Consider the following 20542-nt stretch of genomic DNA (forward strand, 5'->3'; position numbering starts at 1 on the left):
AAAATAAAGCAAACACCCCAGCCCCCCCCAACTGGTCCACTCTGACTCCTACAAGTTCAATGCAAGTGCATGAGAAATGGCCTGTAACCCATGTTGGCTTCTAGGAAGAAAGTCTCCCGGGAGCTGGGTTGAGGCCCTTTGTAATACACCACACACTGACAAGAACTTAGACGAGAACTCTGAAACGTGGATTTCCCACATTTTATCAAAGTGCCAATATCTGTGGCTAGAATAGGAAACAGAGGTCTCTGGGAGCCGACCGGGAAAACACCGTCCTTGCACAATTCCATTCTCCTAAGCTCAGACTATTCCCGGGAGCACTGACTGCAGAGCCAATGCGGCGAAATGAAAAACGATCCAATTGGAGACATCAAATGAGGAGGGCAGGACATACATGCTGACTTGGCAAGTCTAGCACAGTCTGAGGAGGAAAAGTTGTATGTGTGTACGTGCACATGCACATACACACATACTGTGGCCTGGAACCTCAAGGCTCATAGTGAAATCATTTAAAGAAAAAAAGATCAGATCTGGCACCAGCCCAACACCAGGCCTATAATGGGAGAAGTCGGCATTATCAAGCACAACGTGTCTGTAGGAGAGCTCCCCGCCAGCATCCATCAGAAATAATGCACCTTCCTATTCACTTGGTTACCTAGAAATCTGCTACACTGCTGGCCCAAAGAATGGTCTTCATGTCCAACCCACATGTCACCAGTTCTGGGGCTGACTGCTGGGCTGGGCAACGTGAAAAGAGCCCCAAGCCAGGAGTTATAGCCTCGATACCCCCATTGCCCGTCTATCAACTAGGAGAGCTTCATTCAGACTCCCTGATCCAGTTTCCTGCCCATGTTACTTAATAAAGAAAGTGAATTTTAATAAATAAAGCAGTGAACCACAGAAAGCATCCTTATTCTTACACAAGTTCCTCTCTCTTTGACATCAGGGCAATCATTCTGGTCATTTATTGAACACTTATTACACGCTAGCCTCTGCCAAAGATGAATACGCCCTGGTTTTTTAAAAAAACGGGTCATAGAGTGGAAGAAAAGTAACTACACATGTCTCTAGTTTTGATTTCTGTGTTAGGAGTTGGGGCAATTTTGAACTACATGCCTTTGACTTGAATGCATTCTCCGATGACTAAATGCATCCCGACGCCATGTGGTGTATGAGAATGACCACTGAACTATGCGCCGACATACACGAATATAGATGCTGAAAGTCACTGGCAAGGGCCCGAGTTCTGCCTGGTGTTTCTCTGATAAACAGTGAAGAACCCTAAGCTCTGAATGAAGATCTGGGGGCCCTTTAAGTACAAGGGATTGGTTTCTACGCTGGCTACTGCAGATACAAGAGCCTAGAGGAGAAAAACCCCCTGGTTCACTCCTGAGAACAGCTCAGGCTGGGAGCACAGGAGGGAGGGAACCAGGGGAGGAAGCGCTCGGCTGTGCTGGCCCCACATGCCCAGCTTGTGGGCCGGGACATGCAAAAGGCTGGGAGGCGGTGCATTCTGGGTGGATGTCTCCCACCCGATGCTGTGTATGGCAGGCCTGGCCAATCGACTGTTCTGGAAGTGCAGCTCCCCCTCCTCCCACAGCAGCCGGGGCTCTGCTTGCCACAAGAGTCAGGGCGAGTCAGCCCAGAGAAAGCACCCAGGGCCCTGCCAGGCCCCTCTGGTGCCTGCAGAGGTGACAGCAGCCCTTGGTGGTGGGAAATGGTGGTCAGCCGAGAGCAGAAACCAAAATTACACACAGGGAAAAACAGGAAGAGTCCATGAAATAGAAACAGCAGAGAAAGGTTTTGCATGTAACACCCACAGTGTCCTACTTTCACTTTCCCAGGAGAGAATTCTGTCATCCCCAGCCTGGGGCCAAATGTTTGCTCAGTGTGCACATGCAGGCCGGCAGCCACTGAGGAACTCCAAGCAGAGCTGAACTTGAACTCAGCACTCCAGGGATGGGCCTGGTTCTCCCCACTGGGGTCTGTGGAAGTAAAAGCTCGGACATCCCCCTTCGGGGGAGAGGGTCCCCCAATCTGGGCTGGTGACTTTGTGGATACTGGCAGCCCAACCTTCACAAGCACCCTGAAAGCGGTGTTTGCAGGCCAGGTGGCCAGCAGGATTCTGGACAAGAGGCAATACTGGTCCTTCCGTAGGCACCCACACTGGGGAGCTCCTCAGGAAGGCCCCCCAGGCAGAGTAGTCTTTGAACAAGCCCCCAGCCACCTCCAAGCCATGCCGGGCAGCTGAGGGGGTACGGCAAATGCAGCCCCCATCCCACGTTACTCACCATGTAGGAAGGGAAGATCAGAACGCGTTTGTGCTTGCCACAAGGCCACTGGGGGTCATCCAAGAGATTTGGGTCATAGTCCAAAAAGTCTCCCAGGTCGCTACCTGAATATCACATGCAAAATGCAAAATGATGATTAGTGGCTCCGGACCCTCCCCAGCAGAGACAATGCCACGTAAAGCTGGTCTGAAGCAAGGCTGGCTTTAGGGCACTTAGCTCAGCGCCACGGCACTCACTGACTTTTATTAGACGTCTCCTCACGCCAATCAAGTAAATTCTTTCAAAAGGGTTCACCAAATTTCAACATCCTGACATTTCTTATCATTTTAGAAAATTATGTATTAATCTCCCTGAGCTAGAGGAGCAAAAGCTTCACACAACATGCAAGATGCAGAGGGCACTCTCAGAGTGTGGCCCCGAAGAGCTTCATTTTTTAGACTTGCAGATGATATTCAGAGACGCCTGTGCAGCACGATTTGGTGCGAATACTTCCAGGCAGGCTATTGTGTCTGTATGAATACAAATCAAAGCGGCCACCAAGGCACAGCTGTGAGCGATCAGAGGTGGCCGGAACGCTAGGGCAGGGCTTCAGAACTCAGCACTTGGGCAGACGGAGGGAACTGCACATTCATTTGGAATTTCCCTGAGAGTAGAAATAGCCCTGCTTCCTAAAGCGTTTTCTCCATGTGTCAGTTCTTACAAAGGTTTGATCAGCAAAGCTGGCAGCATGCAAGTCTTCCTTCAGCTGCCAACTCGGTTCACCCACTAGGACAGGCACAAAGGAAACTCTCACACCCGAACCTGCATTTCAGAGCCCAGATTTTTTTTTTTTTAATTCCGAACTGAGCACCATGAAAATATAGGACAGAACAAGGTCATGATTGAGAGAAGCTGAGTGGTCAGGGAAGCTGGGAAACGCAGTCATCTTTGCATGGCCTTGAGATTTCTCCAGGTGGAAGCTCAGGCAGTCAGTGACTGGAGCATCTGATTAGAGAGGGATTACCTGTGGCTTGATTGTGGGCCTGTAAGGCCTGAGATCAGGCTTTCCTAAAAGTCATATCACCTGTGGGCCTGTCCTCCAGTCTGCACTATGCGGAGACCCGATCCCCATATAAACAGAGGCTCCTCCCACCCTGAGCTACCAGACCCAACCAGACCAAGGTTACCTGTGTCGAGGCTCCCCTGGGTGCCGCTTGCCCGGCCTATGGAGAGGCTGCGGTGGCTCAGGTTACGGAACTGGGAGAAAGAGGAGGTGGAGTCTATGGTATTTCTCCGGGCTCCAAAGGCATTTGTGGGTAACAGAAATTGGGTATAGGAAACAGTCTAAAAGGTGAAGACAAAAACAGGCCAGTGATTATTCCCAGGTATTGCTGGCTCTGCATTCTGATCAAGTTACAGTTGTCACCCAAGTTCAGGCCCACTTTCTCCTATTTGCAATTCTGAAATCCAATGAGATCTGAAAAATGAAATTCGTTTTGGCACGCATTGGTGCCAACACCCAACCTGAACTGACCTAAGGCTATGTGTAGTTTTAATTTATTCCACTTGATCTGATGATTCCTATTACATGGCAGAAATATGAATGTAATTGACAATAAGGTACTATCTCAAAACCTGCTGGGGTGTTGTGTTATCCATGAGGCACACGCTGCATTGCTTTTTATAATCTATTAAGTGCGGAATCCCAGAACACTTCAGGCCCCAAGAGTCCCTAGTGAGGGCCGTGGCCTCCCACCATGCTGCTCTGGCAGACACTGCATATGACCCTCCACTCTATTCCATCCTCCCTGGCTCCTATGGGAACACTCCCTCGTTAGGGGTGAACAGAACAAGTGCATTGCTTTTCACCTGCCCAGGCAAGCACCTCGCATGCACCCTATCTACACCTTGAGCTCCCAGCAACCTCATCTGCAAACTACCCTGGGACAGATTCCCCAAGAAACACTTGCGTCATTGCCATAAATGGATTTTGGAAGGGTTGATGAGGACTGTCTAGACTCTGAACAAAGGGCAGGGCAGGGTCATCTTTTAACCTGTCACTCTTGAGACTTCGACCCCAAGGCTCGTTGCATGTTGATGGAAGAAGAATGTGACCGCCATGCTGCTCCGTGGTCACAGTGCAAGACTGAGGGACTCTTAGTTTCCTGGGATCATGGGAAGCTATGACACTTTCTAGTAGCCTGAATATTGCTTGCTGACATCACCAGTTAACTGATGTTCAATCCACTCGTCATTCCATCCCTATGGACTTGCCTATGTGTGTGAGGTACTCATAACAGCACATTCAGCTGTAAACAGCACTGGCAAAGAAATCCACGTGCTGTGGGAACTCCCACCATGCTGCTGCTCAATCACTGGCTGCACACTAGGGGAGCCGGGCAGGCTGGCATCACATGCCTGGGAATCTGCCCCAGATCTTGAGTCTTCCACCTCGAGAGAGGCTTGTGGGCTGTCCCCCTCCTCTGCTTCCTGACCCTTGCGCCTTCAGCACAACTCGGTGACTTGTGGCCTGGCAGCCTTACCTTCCCGTCAGCACCCAGCTCCACACCTTCCAGACCAATGATCTCTTTCAAACTCACTGCGCCAGCTGATTGTCTTCCTCCATCCAACTTCAAGTCCCTGGGAGGACAAGCCAGAGGAAAAAAAAAATGCTTTTGTGTGCACCCCAAGGAGCCATGAGGATGCTTACTGCGTGAGACAACGTGGTCACACCGATGATAATGACCAGGTAAGCCCTGGTAGGTGGGACAGCCCTTTGTCCCTCCTTGGGGGCTTGCCAGTGATGCCTTGTTTCAACCACTTTGACATAAATGAAATCCAACTGAACAGAAAGCCTGAAGATGAAGTTGATGGTTTACAGACATCCCTCCCTCTTCCTCGAGGCCCACTATGTTCCCAGAGATGGCCAATGAATACGAGGCCAGGGAGCATTCCCTGAGCATTGTGGGATCACAGTTTGCTGGGATCTAGCTGCTGGGTTCTTTTTCTTTTTTGAGACAGAATTTCACTCTTGTTGCCCAGGCTGGAGTGTAATGGCACAATCTTGGCTCACTGCAACCTACACCTCCCAGGTTCAAGTGATTCTTCTGCCTCAGCCTCCCGAGTAGCTGGGATATAGGCACATGCCACCATGCCCGGCTAATTTTTTGTATTTTTAGTAGAGACAGGATTTCACCATGTTGGCCAGGCTGGTCTCGAACTCTTGACCTCAGGTGATCCACCCACCTTGGCCTCCTGAAGTGCTGGGATTACAGGCGTGAGCCACCGTGCCCAGCCTGAGCTCTTTCTAATGCTGCACGAGATCACCTCTCTTTGCCACTCCCCTTTCTTAGGAGAAATAAATTCTTATCCTAAACAGCTACTGGGTTTATTGTTGGTGATTGAAAAATTAATGCCACAGTAGTTACCTCTACTACCTTGCTAGACTACGTAGAAAATGAATATCTTTTAATAAAAGAATAATCGCTAGTAATAACAAGCATTCATTCATTCATTCATTCAGGGACAAAGTCTTGCTCTGTTGGTTATTAGGGAGTACACTGGTGTGATCATGGCTCACTGTAGCCTCAAACTCTTGGGCTCCGGCCATCCTCCCATCTTGGCCTCCTAAAGTGCTGAGATGACAGGTGTGAGCTACTGTGCCTGGCCAACAAGCATTTATTTAGCACTTTACTATTTCCAAAGACTCACACATTTCTTTGGTTCTTTAAGATGACCCTGTGAGAAAGGTACCACTATTTTGATCCAATTTACAGAGAAGGAAACTGAAGCCCTTGGCAGATTGTCAAGGTCACCAGGATAGTTGGCTGGAGAGGAGTTCATCTGATGTCATTTCTAGTACATCACATTGCCATGGAGATGCAAGATGAACTCACTGTGATTCTGCTCAGGTGTTAACTGCTCACATCTCAAAGGACCACACTCTTCCCCTACAGTAATTTTTAAATTTTGCTACATATCAGAATTACCTGGGGATCTCTGACAAACTGTTATCTGGCTCCCACCCCCAGATAGTTGGCATGGGGTGAGCCGACATCAGGAGTTTTAAACACTCCCCAGGTGATTCTAAACTACAGCCATGTTTGGGAATGACCAGGTTCACATTCTCTCTCTCTGACACCCAGTACCTGTTAGTCAAAGTCACCCCAGACCCACAGCATACTTGGGGTGTGGCCTGGATGGAGGGACCATATTCAGAGGCCAGGTCTTACAACCTATGCAAGAACAAATACGAGGCAGAGGCAAACTGCTCCCAGCCAAAGACAAAGTCATGAGATAAGAAGAGAAGAGGGAGCCAAGCAAGTGGCGAGAAGAGAAGGGGAAAAAGCTATCCCCAAATATAGAAAAAAAACAGGGATGCTCTGATTCTTCTGAGCCACCATCCTAGTCTCTGGGCATTACCTGGATGAGCCCTTATCCTACCTAAAATGTGGAGTCTGATTAATACAAATGCCCAGACCTTCTGTGGCCAGTAAGTGCTGCATTTTCACCACGGGCTTCCTGGGAGGCCATGGTAGTGCCACACTCAAAACAAAACATTTCTGGAGTCCCTTTCAGAACTGACACCAAAGTCATGCAGAAGAAAGCCAACAATCAACTCTGCTCATGCCCACAAGACTGTCTGCCCTACTGCTGCACCTGCTATGCAGGCAACCCATGGCAATTCTCAAAAGGCTTCTTAAAGCAATTAAGGATGGAGATGACGAATGCATCGGGGCACTGGCATAAGGAAGTGCCTACAAAGCAAAAACGTGAACAAAGCAATAAGGCAAAAATACCTTTGGTGGGTAGGGAGGGAGGGGACTGACCACACGCAGAACAGGACAAAAATAGCAGCGCCTTCCCTTTCATTCAAGGACCAACAGCTCAGTTCCACGGGCTTCCTACCTTTCCAGAGCCAAACCCAGCACGCATGGTCTCCAAATTCCCAACTCCCAAACAATTTTCTCTTTGTTTCCATTTTGCCAGATGCAGAACGTTACTTAGGGTTGAAATTAATAGAGAAGTAGGAAATATCTTTATGGAGTGAGTAGGCCAAGGGAAATAAGGAGAATTCCAGTAAGCCTATACTGAGAGGGCTCTCAGACGGAGAGCTGGCTGCAGGCAGGGGCAGAGTCTCGGTCCATTTTCATAACCTGTCTATACAACATCTGATATATAATGAACTATTTACTGAGAGCTAGTGTGGCTCTTTGCTGTCTCGCCAGTACTGGTACATACAGATGGCATGAAACATGGGTGATTTTCCACTGTCTCCATTTTCATCTGTCTTCAATTTGCTCACAGGCTCAATGCTTCCCCAGGGCAGCCTTGTCCTGGCCAGCTGTCTGCCTGCCACCAAATGTGCATATCACACATCACAGTTAACAGAACCAAACCAGCCGTGCCTCTTCCACACTCCCCTTCTTGGCGCTTCCTCCAAAGGAAATGAAGCCCTCACAAAAAATATTCTCATGTGCTCACAGAAAGTCCAAGATTCTATTCCATGAGATAAAACCCAAAACTAACTTAAAGAAACAGGGATTCTTAGACCCCGTGGATTGTCCAAGTGTCTCAACGACACTTAGGACCACACGAAAGATGGGCAAGTCTCCACCAACCCTACCCATAGAACTGGTCCCTTGAGAAACATCATGACTCACTATAGTCACCACTTCCCCCTGCCTTTCTACTTACGTCATTCTACTTTCTAAATCACTAAGGCCAAGCCAAGTAGGAAAATAAGCAAGAATAGCGGGGCCACCCTCAACTGCTACTGGAGACACGTGAGGCTTGCTACAGACCAGCGCCACACGACAGAACGTCCTGTGATGACGAAGATGCTCCCTATCTACCTTGTCCCATACAACGGTTGTGTGCCGCAACTGAGCGCTTGAAATGTGACCAGTTGACTGAGAAACTGAATTTTTAATTTTATTTCATTTTAATGAATTTAATGTGATTTGCCACATGTAGCTACTGACTACTAAGACCCAGTGCTTCCTTGGCAGGACGTTGGCTAGCCTTAATAAGTTCCTATGGCAAGTTAATACAGTCACAGATATGCAGTGACTTGGATTTGGTCTCCCAGTTTTCTTCCCAAGAGTGGCCTATTTTCTGCCTATTGCCTGTGGGGATGTTGACATTACAGGCCCCTGTAGATGGGGCAGCAGTGTGGATTCACCTAAGTTGGGAGGAAAATGACGACCACAGGGCGCACGATCAAACGGGACCCATGCCCTGCACCATCACCACCCCAAGAATGGGGCTCCCCACAATGATAAAGATTGATAACTCACACCTGGCACAGAGCAGCAGATCTTTTTGCCTGGAGGGGTCACAGGGTGGGTATGACAGAGTTTTGGCAGTGCCAGGGCAACCAAAGGAACAATAACCAGTGTGTGTTACCCAAAGCCTAGGCATTACAGTAGGTTCCAGGCCCTTCTCTGCACAATACTGGAGAGGGGGACAGAAGGATGCCCAGTGAAAAAAGGGTCTCCATTTCCCCTCAGCCTTGTAGAAGGGGGGCTCAGAGTTCATATTAAGTAGATTTAAAAAGGAGAAATGAGGTGTACGCCAAAGCTACTCACACTCAAAACTTCGCTGACACAGTAATAAATATCATCACAGCTCTAGAGCACTGACAGCTTCGTGATGGCGGAGGGCAACTTTTCCATGTTTTTCCTCCCTCGGATTCAGGGAGAGGTTATCACTAACTTCAGGACTACCATTTTGGTGGGCTTGAATTAAGAGCACACGCGTACAGATGTGTGCACAGTCAGTCGTCCACAGAAAACAAAACAGATCTCATTTAAGCCACTTCTAACAATGTCAGTTTCTTCTCATAGCTTTTGAATTTGTGTACGTTAAGATTCTCAGGGTCTTAAAAAAATACATCTTCTGGTCGGGCATGATAACTCATTTCTGTAGTTCCAGCACTTTGGTAGGCCAAGGCAGGCAGATCACCAAAAGTTAGGAGTTCGAGACCAGCCTGACCAACATGGAGAAACCCATTTTTAGTTTCTACTAAAAATACAAAATTAGCCAGGTGTGGTGATGCATGCCCGTAATCCCAGCTACTTGGGAGTCTGGGGCAGGAGAACCGCTTGAACCCAGAAGGCGGAGGTTGCAGCGAGCCAAGATTGGCACCACTGCACTCCAGCCTGGGTAACAGAAGCAAAACTCCACCTCAAAGAAGAAAAAAATATATACATCTTTCACAGAGAGGCTGACAAACTTTTCTGGGTTGATTCTTCTTAGCTAAGGGCTCCGATCAATGTTGCTGGACTCTTTCTGATATTAACAGGAAACATGTAATTGCCGTTCTTTGGTCATATTTGACCCCGGTAAACAGCAATTTCACATTATGCCAGGTAGTAGTGTAACAGCTCAGGAACTGTTCAGTCTTTATGTGTGAGTAAAGAGCAGGTGAGGCCCATGGTCTTTGCTGTCCCTCTCTTTCAGAAGCCGGGAAGGTTGGAGTTGCATGCAGAAAGGAACCCTGAATGGTGTAGATTCACCCAAAAAGGATTTTTTAAAAACTCCAGTGAAAAAGAATGAAGCAGAAGTCCCAGGGGAGTAGTGATGAAATTTTGGTATTCCCTAAGATCATTGTTCTGAATTCTCATTAAAATGGTCTATAAAAATAGAACTATCTGTTTGGCTGAAATGCCAGCATTAACCCTCCAGCACCAGGAAACAGAGCTAGAGCATGTAGAACTGCAGCTGAAAGTAATTTAAAGCAAACTGAAGTTGGACTTTTCACTTTCTTTGAAAAGGCCAGAAGATTTTTTCCCAGACACATCTACTGCTCAAATACTAGTTTATTTTTTAATTTTTGAGACAGAGTTTCACTGCTGTTGCCAGTACAGTGGCACGATCTAGGCTCACTGCAACCTTCAGCTCCCAGGTTCAAGACATTCTCCTGCCTCAAGCTCCCAAGTAGCTGGGATTATAGGTGCCTGCCACCACGCCCAGCTAAGTTTTATATTTTTAGTAGAGATGGGGTTTCACCGTGTTAGCAAGGCTGGTCTTGAACTCCTGACCTCAGTTGATCTGCCCTCCTCATTCTCCCAAAGTGCTGGGATTACAGACATGAGCCACTGTTCCTGGCTCTACTAATTTATTTATATTCCACCTCCTTTAAAAAATGGCATAGAGGCAAGTTCAAATACTACACATGAATATTGTCTAAAATAGTGTGTATTAGGTTTAAATACTACAGCTTTCACTGAGAGGCGAATGCTATTAGTCAGGTTATAGGAAATGATCTCATTTCCTCGGACACCCAAAGTGAACCACTGCCAAGGACCAGTGGACGATGCAAGGTTGTGATTCCTTCTCTCCACAGTCCTGGATAACATTGTGGCTTAGGCATATGTACCTAGAGGAGCTGCTTTCACATTCCCTGCAAGTTTGTGAACTTCTGCAGAGGCTGTAGGCAACAAGCACACTGAAAATCCAGCACAAAGATATATATATTTTTTACAAAGGCTGACATTTAAAACTGGCCCATGGGGGTGGGGGAGTGGGAGTGAATGGAGGGGGTAAAAGGGAGAGACTCAGAAGATGGGGGGGATTAAAATGGGAGACGACAGTGCATTTGAGGAGACAGCCAAGCAGCAGTTATACCCTTAAGCAATGAGCAGAAAAACAGGTTGGTTCATTTTGGGAGTGTAAGCTCATTCTTCATAGGATGGCACCAAAATTAATTTAACGCAGCTCTCATTGAATGCCTGTAACTTCCCTGCTAGAAACCCCTGGACCCCTTAGTTTTGGTTTCTTCGGCACAAAGCACACATGCACAGCTGTGGAGTCATCTGATCAGAGCAGGTGGCTAATCTAGATATTGTGGGCCCAACGGGGAATACCTAGGTTATTATTAATCATAAAACGGCCAACTCTGGACTTCATCTTTTGTAAAAGGCAAATGATTTTGAATTTCCTCTTCTGTGGCTCCCTGGCAGAGGCTCAGCCAGCTGCTCACTGAGCCATAATGCACAGAATAGGTTTTGACAGGGAAACAAGATTCCCTATGAGATAACAAGAAGTTCAAGCTAAGGCCCTTTCCTCAGGGAGCAGGATGAATGAACTAATAGTACTCTTTAAAAAAAAGATGTAAGATTGAAATATCTAATACCTGGGAACTAGATGAAAAAAGTGTGCTCCCTGTTTACAATAGCAAAGACCTGGAACCAACCCAAATGCCCATTGACGATAGACTGGACAGGGAAAATGTGGCACATATACACCATGGAATATTATGCAGCCATCAAAAACGATGAGTTTGGGTCCTTTGTAGGGACATGGATGAACCTGGAAACCATCATTCTCAGCAAACTGACAGAAGAGCAGAAGATCAAACAGCGCATGTTCTCACTCATAGGCGGGTGTTGAACAATGAGAACACATGGACACAGGGAGGGGAGCACTACACACTGGGGTCAGTTGGGGGGAAATAGGGGAGGGACGGTGGGGGTGGGGAGCTGGGGAGAGATAGCAAGGGGAGAAATGCCAGATGTAGGTGATGGGGAGGAAGGCAGCAAATCACACTGCCACGTGTGTACCTATGCAACAATTTTGCATGTTCTTCACATGTACCCCAAAACCTAAAATGCAATAAAATAAATAAATGGGGGAAAAAAAGAAAAGAAAGAAAGAAAGAAAAATGTGTGCTCCAATTAACTAGGTTCCAAGGCTTTCTGCTTCCAAGACGGAGTGGTCCTGACTTCTCTCCACCACCCTTTCTCTATTGGTGCTCTAAACCCAAGACCGTGGAACACCTGCCAGGAGCTCCACTAGGCACTAACTCTTCAAAGGACAACAATAGGTTGAACACTTTGATGTGTAAATAATTTAAAAGCCAATTAAATATTAACAGGATTTCTAGACCCTTCAAAAAGAATAAAGAGTGAGAGATTTCCTGCACCCAAAGCAAACCTGCAAGCTGGATTAGGAAAGGAAATACCACTTGTGAGCTAAATTTTAATTAAGGGATTACATATGCACTGGAACTCAATGACAAAAGTCTTCCCCTTAGCTTAAGAGTCCCGTTTGTTGCCCCTTCCGATATAGTGGAGCTGCCATCTTGGAGCAGGCCTGCTTGCTGGCATCAAGCAGAAGGTAGGTGCAGAGACAATGAACAGGGGCCATAGTTGATAGTGAAAAGTGAAGTCAGACGAAGCTTTTGGTGTAGAAGTCCCTTCCCACTCCCACTCAGCACTCCACAGATAAGCCAACCTCTGCAAGGGCAACTGGCAGACAATGAAGGGGTCTTAACGGAGCTTACAGCCAAATCTTTGTCTAAAGGCAGCTCCCATAAACAGCCAGATAATGGCATGAGTCATCCATGAGATCACTCCAGAGTCGGTCTCTATGTGGGAATATGCTTGGTGTAAGGAAAGAAATACAACTTACGAATATGTAATTTTCCACAACAAAAAATTTTCTGGGGAAAGTGGGTGGGGAAGAAGGGGACATGGGCCTGCAGCCAGGCAGGGAGCATTTAGGCCTGAAGGCTCTAAGAATAGAAGACGCTGTTCTCTGGATCGCAAAATGACCAGCACTCAGGAAATGGACCCAAGCGTATGACCTCATCTGAATGCCCCCAATGCCAAAAGCTAAGGACATAAACACCATGTGGAAGCCGTTGACAATGAAAAATCACACCCCATAGAGGCACCTTGCAACTCCACGGGAAGCCATCTTCCTCATCACATGGTCTCTGATGCGTCCGTAGTAAGTGAGCCCTGTCACTATCACACAGTCAAGGATGGTTACCTGAAGAGATGTGAACCTACACACACATCACAGAAGCTCTTTTTGCTGGAATCATCTAGTTTGCTGATTTCACATAACCTCCAATCCCAAGTTTACTAGGTTCATCACTACTTTCATCTGCTCAGATCCACGTGTGGAGAAATACCGACCCGCGTCCATGTCTCAGGAAATAAGGAGCACTTGGTGGCTGGTGCTGGTTCCCTTATGCACAGGGGCGATTCTAGGACTGGCTCCCAGTATGATACCTGCAGTCTCTCACTCACCAGTGGGTTGTACTCGAGCAGCTCCTGGGCTGGCAAGCTGGAGCTCAGGAGGCATTTTTTGTTGACACAGTATGTGGAGATTAGCCTACCCAAGGCTGTCTGAGCCTATAATGTAACTGAACCAGCCCAAAAGCAAAAACAAGAGCTCAGGTCGTAGGAGCAAAAAGTCAGAGGGCGTACGAGGTTAAAGAAACAGGAGGAAGTTGAGTCTCTCTCTTGGTTTCCTGGTCTGGGCTTGACCCTGAGCAACATTTTAAAGGTCAAGTTTGTACTATTTCACCACCTTCTCTGAACTTTGCTTTCCTTATTAGGACTCCAGGAACCTCTCCCCTAAGCTGTTGCTGTTCTTCACAATTCCTACCCTCTCTCTACATGTAAACTCATAAATTCCTTTACAGCACCCAGGTTTCCCTCTCCTGGCCCCATGGCGGTGGCACAGTACCCCACAATGGGTGGGGGCTGGAAAGCAAGGTGAGGAGCAGTGGTCTTGGACAGAAGCGTTGGACAAGCTGTTTACCAAGTGGGATCTGCCTATTTAGGAGAGATGAGAAGGTTGCTTGCAACTCATTTTGTGAGCGGAGGGTCGCCAAGCCAAACCACAAATCCACACTAGGAAAGAGACAGCCATGACTAATGTGGATAAAAGGCAAAAAGATTCGGGCTGGCCTTGGCAAGTGTTAGTTGAGGAAAAAGGAGCTGGTTTAAGGCTGGGACTCTTCCCAGAAAATGGCATAATTTACAAGCTTCATCTGAGAAGAGTGTTTACAGCTTATGGGAAGGTTTGATGTTACAAAGTGAAAAAGATGGGCAACATCTGTTCCTCTTCTCGGTAATGGGCTTGTTTTGAAAGGTGGGATTGAGCAAGAAAGATCAAAGCAAAACAATGGTCTCTTCATGTTCTGTAAAGTATATGCACTGGAAAAAAAAAAGACTGGAAGGAAATAGACCAAAATGTAAATGGTGGCTTTGTTTAGGAACTGAGGCTCAATAATTTTTATCTTCCTTTTATGTTTATACATTTTTCGAATAGTCTTTAAGAAACATGTACTATTGAAGGAAAAAAACTGCATAAAAGCAGATCTGAAGGTGAATCCGTTGTGTTTTTAGAACTGCATCACTGACAAACTCACTGTGAACCAGACTGGGAATTGCCAGGTTGGAGCAGATCTAGAAAGAGCAACGAAATAGCTCTGTGACAGCTGGGTGTGGTGGCTCACACCTGTAATCCCAGCACTTTGGGGGGCTAAGGTGGGAGGATGGCTTGAGCCCAGGATTTTGAGACCTGCCTGGGCAGCATGGTGAAACCTGACTCTACAAAAAAATACAAAAATTAGCTGGGCATAGTTATGTGTGCCTGTAGTCCCAGCTACGTGGGAAGCAGAGGTAGGAGAATCGCTTGAGCCTGGGAGGTTGAGGCTGCAGTGAGCCGAGATTGCACTACTGCACTCCAGCCTGGGCAATACAGTAAGAACTTGTCTCAAAAAGAAAAAAAAAGAAAAAAAGAAAAAGCTCTGTGACTGGGCAAAAATGGAAGTGAAGCTAGCGTTTAATGAATATCTACTACCGCCTGGCAGGGTGCTCTGAGCTTTCACATATAATATTTCATTTGCTATTTCATTCATCTCACTGAGGTGGACATTACAGTCCATTTGTGGATGAGTGAAGCTGAGGTCAGTAAGGCTAGTTCATTTGCCAGGACTGAGGCTTCTGCCTGACTGCCAGCTCATTCCCACGCACCACACTGCCTCCCTGGCCGCAGCTGCCCACGGGTATGTGACAGCAAGGCTGGGTAAGGGCTGTGGTTTTCCTAATGGAGGCACCAAAGGAGGTGGATGGCAAGAGTGGGGGTGAGTGGGCTACCTGCCCCCATTCCCGATTCTACAGAACAGCTCTGTGGTTAGCTGTTTTATTTATTGGAATTCTATGTAAACTTATAATGGAAGAATGGTTTCTGTAGCTTTAAAAAAAAAAAAAAAAGCAAAAGCCAGCAGTCTCCATGTTCCTTCCAGCTCTAAAAGACTATGTTTGCGCTGAAGAGTGCTCCTTACTACTGAACTCATTTGGTCTGGCATTACCTTTACCTTAACTATCTTCCACTTCATATACCCTTTAATGAATTAGCTCAGGGCCACCCCAAGCAGAAACGGCCATGCAATCTATCCCTGGTAATGATTAGTGGGACTCTGGGATCAACAGCTGTGTTATCTGAAAGGTGTGGGCACAACTTATATCCAGTCTTCAGTTGATGCATGCCAGTAAGTCCTGACAGCTTCCTAACACATGCACCTGATTAGAGATGGTCATGCTGGGCACCAGAAGGACCTGGCAATAAGGAATGGGTCGTGTGTGGATGAGTGTGGGTGGGTGGTGGCGGGGAGGATGCAGGCAGGGGCTTCAGTACACCCTAGACATAGAGAGGGGCTTAAAGGACAGGACAGAGTGTCCCACTCCCTACAGAACCGAGCCTGGGAAAAATGCCCTCCTCTTACTCCAGGATAGATGCAATCTGAATACGTTCTGCTCAACATGGGGCTGTGTCACTTACATGTAGATCACATGCTGCTGGTCTGGAGATGCTGAGTTGACAGAGGACGAGGTAAGCCTGCCAGCCAAAAGCCAGGGAACTCCAACAGGTCTCAGGCAAAGACTGTAGCAGCCAGTGTGATCTTATCTCTTGAGATAAGATCTCAAGGCCCTTGGCATCCTTGGGCTTAACATTTAGGGTGAAAGTATTTGTAAGCGACTCCGAAGGTGCGGAGCATGCATGATGTCATGCTGGTGAGGCTGAACGAGAACTGGATGGGCTGCGAGGCTAATATGAGGGAATCACCTGGCTAGAGGGTGGGAGGGGCTTAGCACTTGCATCTGGGTGCAGCTTGACATCCTCTTTTGTCACTTCAGGCTTAGCAACTTTCACTGTGGGTGGGAGAGTCACCTGGAGAGAAGCAGGGCTCTGAGGTCCATGTCAGTTCATCCTTGTTAGCACCTTCTGGGGCCTTCCTTATGGCCAACCACCCCGCTCCATCCTTTTATGGAGATGCCCTCAAGGATGAGGTGCCAGGCCGAGACACCCTGAGAGATGGCACTTACTTCTGCTTCAGCAGAAGGGGACAGGTGTTGGGGTGCAAAGAAAGCTGCCTGGAGGAAGGTGTGAGTTCAGTCTAGAAGAGGATGGGATGGTGTGGACCACAGATCAGTCATCCAAACTTTGCACCAACTAGAAAACCCCAAAGGTGAGGGGAACCTGGTGCATTAAGGACCCATGGGTAACTTGCTAGGGCTGAGAGGCTATGTAGGAAGACAGGGCTGGAGAGAAGCGCCAAGGCCAGAGCCTCAAGGGCCGTGTTTCTGTGAAGTCTGGAAGATCACAAAAGAGGTTTGAAGTTAGGCCTGGCTGAATCCAGAGCTCCTGGGCTTTGGAAATCCATTTGGACATCTATGTAGTCTGACTAGACACTGTCTTGTCCTTAAGGGGAGAACATCTATGGGAAAGGGGAGCTTCTAAGCTTCTTAGGGACCCTTGGTTCCCTGAGGGCTCCCTGCTGGGCCAAGCTTGGATTAGGGGTTTCAGTTCTCCTTGATCTAGGGTTCTTCAGCCTCCCCAGGTTCAGTTTGGGGACAGGCAGATCTTTTGGTTGAACCACTGTGGCAGAGCCACAGATTAGCTCAAAATACCCAGGCAGCTGTTAAAAACTACACTTCCCAGGCTCCCACAGATGGCCTAGGTTCTAAGTGGAAGCACTCATGGGAAACCTGGATGTGGAAGTAACACCTGGGGAGATCAGAACTTCTGGCAAGCCTAAGGTGGGGGCCCCAGATGGCAGTGCCAACACCGCTTCCAGTGGGTCCTGGCTGTGTTGTCCCCACTGTGTTGGTCCTGGGTGTCTGTGCTGGTTTCTGTCTGTCCTGGAAATCCTGTGAGCTCCCTGAAAACCACTGCCCCACCCCAACCATCAGAGGGGACTCTTATGTCTGCAACTCAGGACACTACACTACCTTCTATTCCACCCCCTGTGTCTCTCACAGCCACTAGGGGTTCATGCTGCAGGCAAGACTTGGAATTCCTAAAGCAAAAGAACATGAAGACAGTTATCAGAAGTGTCTCATTTTACCTAGCAGACGATTTCCAGCTGTATGCAAGCAAACTCTGTAAATCAAACAATATTTTCTGAGCAGTTATGAAAGCTCTGTGGCCCTGCCACAAATCCTATTGTGAAGTGAAGACATGCTTGGTACTGTGACTAGGAATCCTCTAACGCAACTATGCTGCACCCTTTCTCCAAGAGAAGCATTCTTCATACATGGTATTAAGACATGAGAAAGAGCCTTGCTGCTCCCTAAATTGCTTCCTGGAGGTGCTCAGTGGGCAACTTGGGTGTCTCAGGGAAAAGGTGCTGGGGAGACTCAAACTGGCAGCACCTCAGGGCCATGGGCCAGGAACACCCCCATCTCTGCAGACCGCCAGTGCACCAACACCATATAGACACCTGGAGCATTTCACCAGCTCCACACTCCACACACCTTCCTACTCTAAAGTTGACCAATACCCAGATGGGGGAATTACACAGATTGTTTTACACTTATGACTCCACCCAGAGACGTCTGGTATTTGCCTTGGGAGCAAGTCTGCAGGGTGAACCAGCAAGCTCCAAAGCCTTCCGAAAGCTATGACCCATCAGCTCAGCAGCTGGTGTCCCCAGGGGGCAGCCCGTGTGTGGCACACCTATGAGAGCTGTCACTTCCGAGCTCCATCTTCACCCAAATGCACACCAGTCAGCCAGTGCTGCCTGCGGGTACTGGTCCTGAGCCAACATGCCCGGCCCCACAGACGTGATCATGAAGGAAACATGCTTGGTTCTCAAGCATGCATTCCAGCTTCCCGGACTGAAACAGCCCAACAGCAGCAGACACAACAAGGCAGATCTGCGGCCACACTGCCTGCCCCGACCTGGGCAGCTGCTAAGCCTTTCTCAGCCCCTAGTGTCAAGTAAAATGGTCATTCTGGCACCTACCTAAGGAGGCTGTTGGGCAGATGAAATGAGTGAATGTACATAAAGCATGTGGAACAGTGCCTAGGATGCCATACACTGTAAGCACTATTCGGGCCTCAGCTTCTATTACCACCTCTATTTATCACGTTCACACATCTGCTTGACTGTATCCTAAAGAAATGTGCTCTTCTCTCAAACACCCATACCCCTACAACACGGTAGGGAAGCGCACACTGAAGCCTGCGGTGGTTGTTAGATACTTGGGCAGTCTGCTTCAAGCAGCAGCTCTAAGGATCACTGTGGGGCCAATCCCTTATCAGCTTGGTCTAAACCTGGTGGCATACAGAATGACCCCATACATTTTCCAGTGTTCCAAAGCCCAGGCTAATTAAGCCCCTCGTCTCGTGGCCCACATCAAGAAAAAATGTGCCTGATTCAGTAGGCAAGAAGGCACCAGATCTGCACATTTTAAAAAATCCCAATTTTAAGAAACTCAATGAAGAATCATATTCAGGTAGGAGCTCCAGAAGTCCCTGATTGTTGACAGATGGGGAGTGTGGATGGTGTGTTTCATTCATAAATTCCTTGTTCAACACAGCTTACTGCTTCTGCATCAGCAGCACTGACAAGAATGAAAACAACCATTTGCACTCACAGGGTCCTTGCAGAGTCTGGTTACATTTTAGAGATGAGGGGTCTGAGACTCAGGAGGGCTGAGTGATGGGCCAGTGACAGTCCATGACATGTCAGAGCTTGCTCCTGTCCCTGGCCTTCTCCCCTGCTTCTCACTACAGTGGTCTGAACGCTGAGTGTGGCTCAGAAATGGTACCCCAGCTTGAAGAGGGTATCACTGAATTTCTCAACATGGCAGGCCCTGCCTGAGAGTTCATGAGGCGCTGAATCAGCCACTGGCATCCTGAAGTCAATGCTGAGGATGCAATATCCTCTCTCATGTCTCTACAGTCTCACACTTCCAAGTCTAACTGAAGAATCACCTTGACTGGGCCCTACACCTGACTCTGCCTTCTGAATCCAACCAACTCCTTCCTCTGCACTAATCAGACATTGCTTAGGACTACTCCACGGTTTTGCTGTTGCTTGATGATTTGTTTGCTAGCTTATTCCCGTGTCCTACTGAGACAGGACCAGAGAGAGGGCATGGAGAGTAGGCTCCACACAGAAAGAGACATTTTCTCTTTCACCAATGTATCTGAGGCAGGGTGGCAGTGCCCAGCACACAGCAGGTGCCCAATAGGCTGCAGGTTAAATGAATTCTTCTGTACAATGGTAGCCCCTAAACCCACATACAGATGGCACGTGGATGGCAAGGCATTGGGGGAGGTGGGGACAAAGGAACTCTACATAGCAAACACCTTGCTTTTACTTAAGACCGTAAATTTACTATAAATGTGGGTGTTGGTCAGGATTTGTGGGCAGTTCAAGTGTTCTCCAGCACCTCCATGCCCACCCTCCATTGTCTTGGATTGGTAACTCATTCCCACCCACTCCTTCCCCAGCCTCCACCAGGGCCTTAATTCACTGTGGACAGAACAAGTGACCTAGGGCACAAGAAATGAATGAATAGATAGTAATACATAAAGCCCCTCCTAAGGTCTGTCTGCTTTGATCAACTGATGTCAGGACCCAGAATCAGTGTTCAAGTTAAAACCAAGAACAAAGTTTGGGGGCCACAGTGGGAGGCAGGGCAAGTGAGGATGTGGGAGCCAGGGCTGAAGCTCGAGTGCAGCACAGGCAGCCCGAAAACTAGCCCGGAAAGATTAGGCCACCCTGATGGGTGCTTTCCATGGGAAAGAGAGTTCAAGTACCCAGCAGATGAACTATGAGGTTGGAACTGTCCATTAGCCCCTTCATCAGGGGGCTTGTGCTTGTTTGGAATAAGCAGGCCCATGTGGCTGAGTCCATGTGCATGAGGACAATGGAAACATGGATGCCAGAAAGTATGGTACCCACAGGCTGGGGTGGTCCAGGTCCCGAGTTCCAGTGGTGCTGACTCTGCCAGGCGGAGGCTGTGGGCAAGCTTCGCCCCACTGTGTCTCAGCTGCAATGCAGGAAGGTCTTTCACCCCTGAAATCTGTGACTTATGCGCCAGTCACAAAAAGAGCTTCAGTGTAAAAGTAAAGGAATTATCCACTATGGAAAGGCGTTAGTTACTACGTACATGAACTGAAGTTGTTTAAAATATGTATGTGTATGTATTTATTGGTAATTTACTAGTAAA

General features: G+C 48.0%; 1 protein-coding gene across 1 annotated transcript in view; it reads right to left on the reverse strand.

The window, feature by feature from the left end:
* The window catches only part of CABLES1 (Cdk5 and Abl enzyme substrate 1), a 74879-nt gene that overhangs the window by 24853 nt on the left and 29484 nt on the right, over positions 1 to 20542 (reverse strand). The window contains exons 5-7 of the mRNA XM_032293208.1: positions 4814 to 4910; positions 3458 to 3614; positions 2292 to 2395 (exon numbers count right to left, since the gene is read on the reverse strand). Of these exons, the coding sequence (XP_032149099.1) occupies positions 2292 to 2395; positions 3458 to 3614; positions 4814 to 4910 (358 nt within the window). The remainder of the gene's footprint in view (positions 1 to 2291; positions 2396 to 3457; positions 3615 to 4813; positions 4911 to 20542) is intronic.

Source organism: Sapajus apella, unplaced genomic scaffold, assembly GCF_009761245.1.
Source record: "Sapajus apella isolate SASKATOON/1434 unplaced genomic scaffold, GSC_monkey_1.0 scaffold29, whole genome shotgun sequence".
Classification (NCBI taxonomy): domain Eukaryota; kingdom Metazoa; phylum Chordata; class Mammalia; order Primates; family Cebidae; genus Sapajus; species Sapajus apella.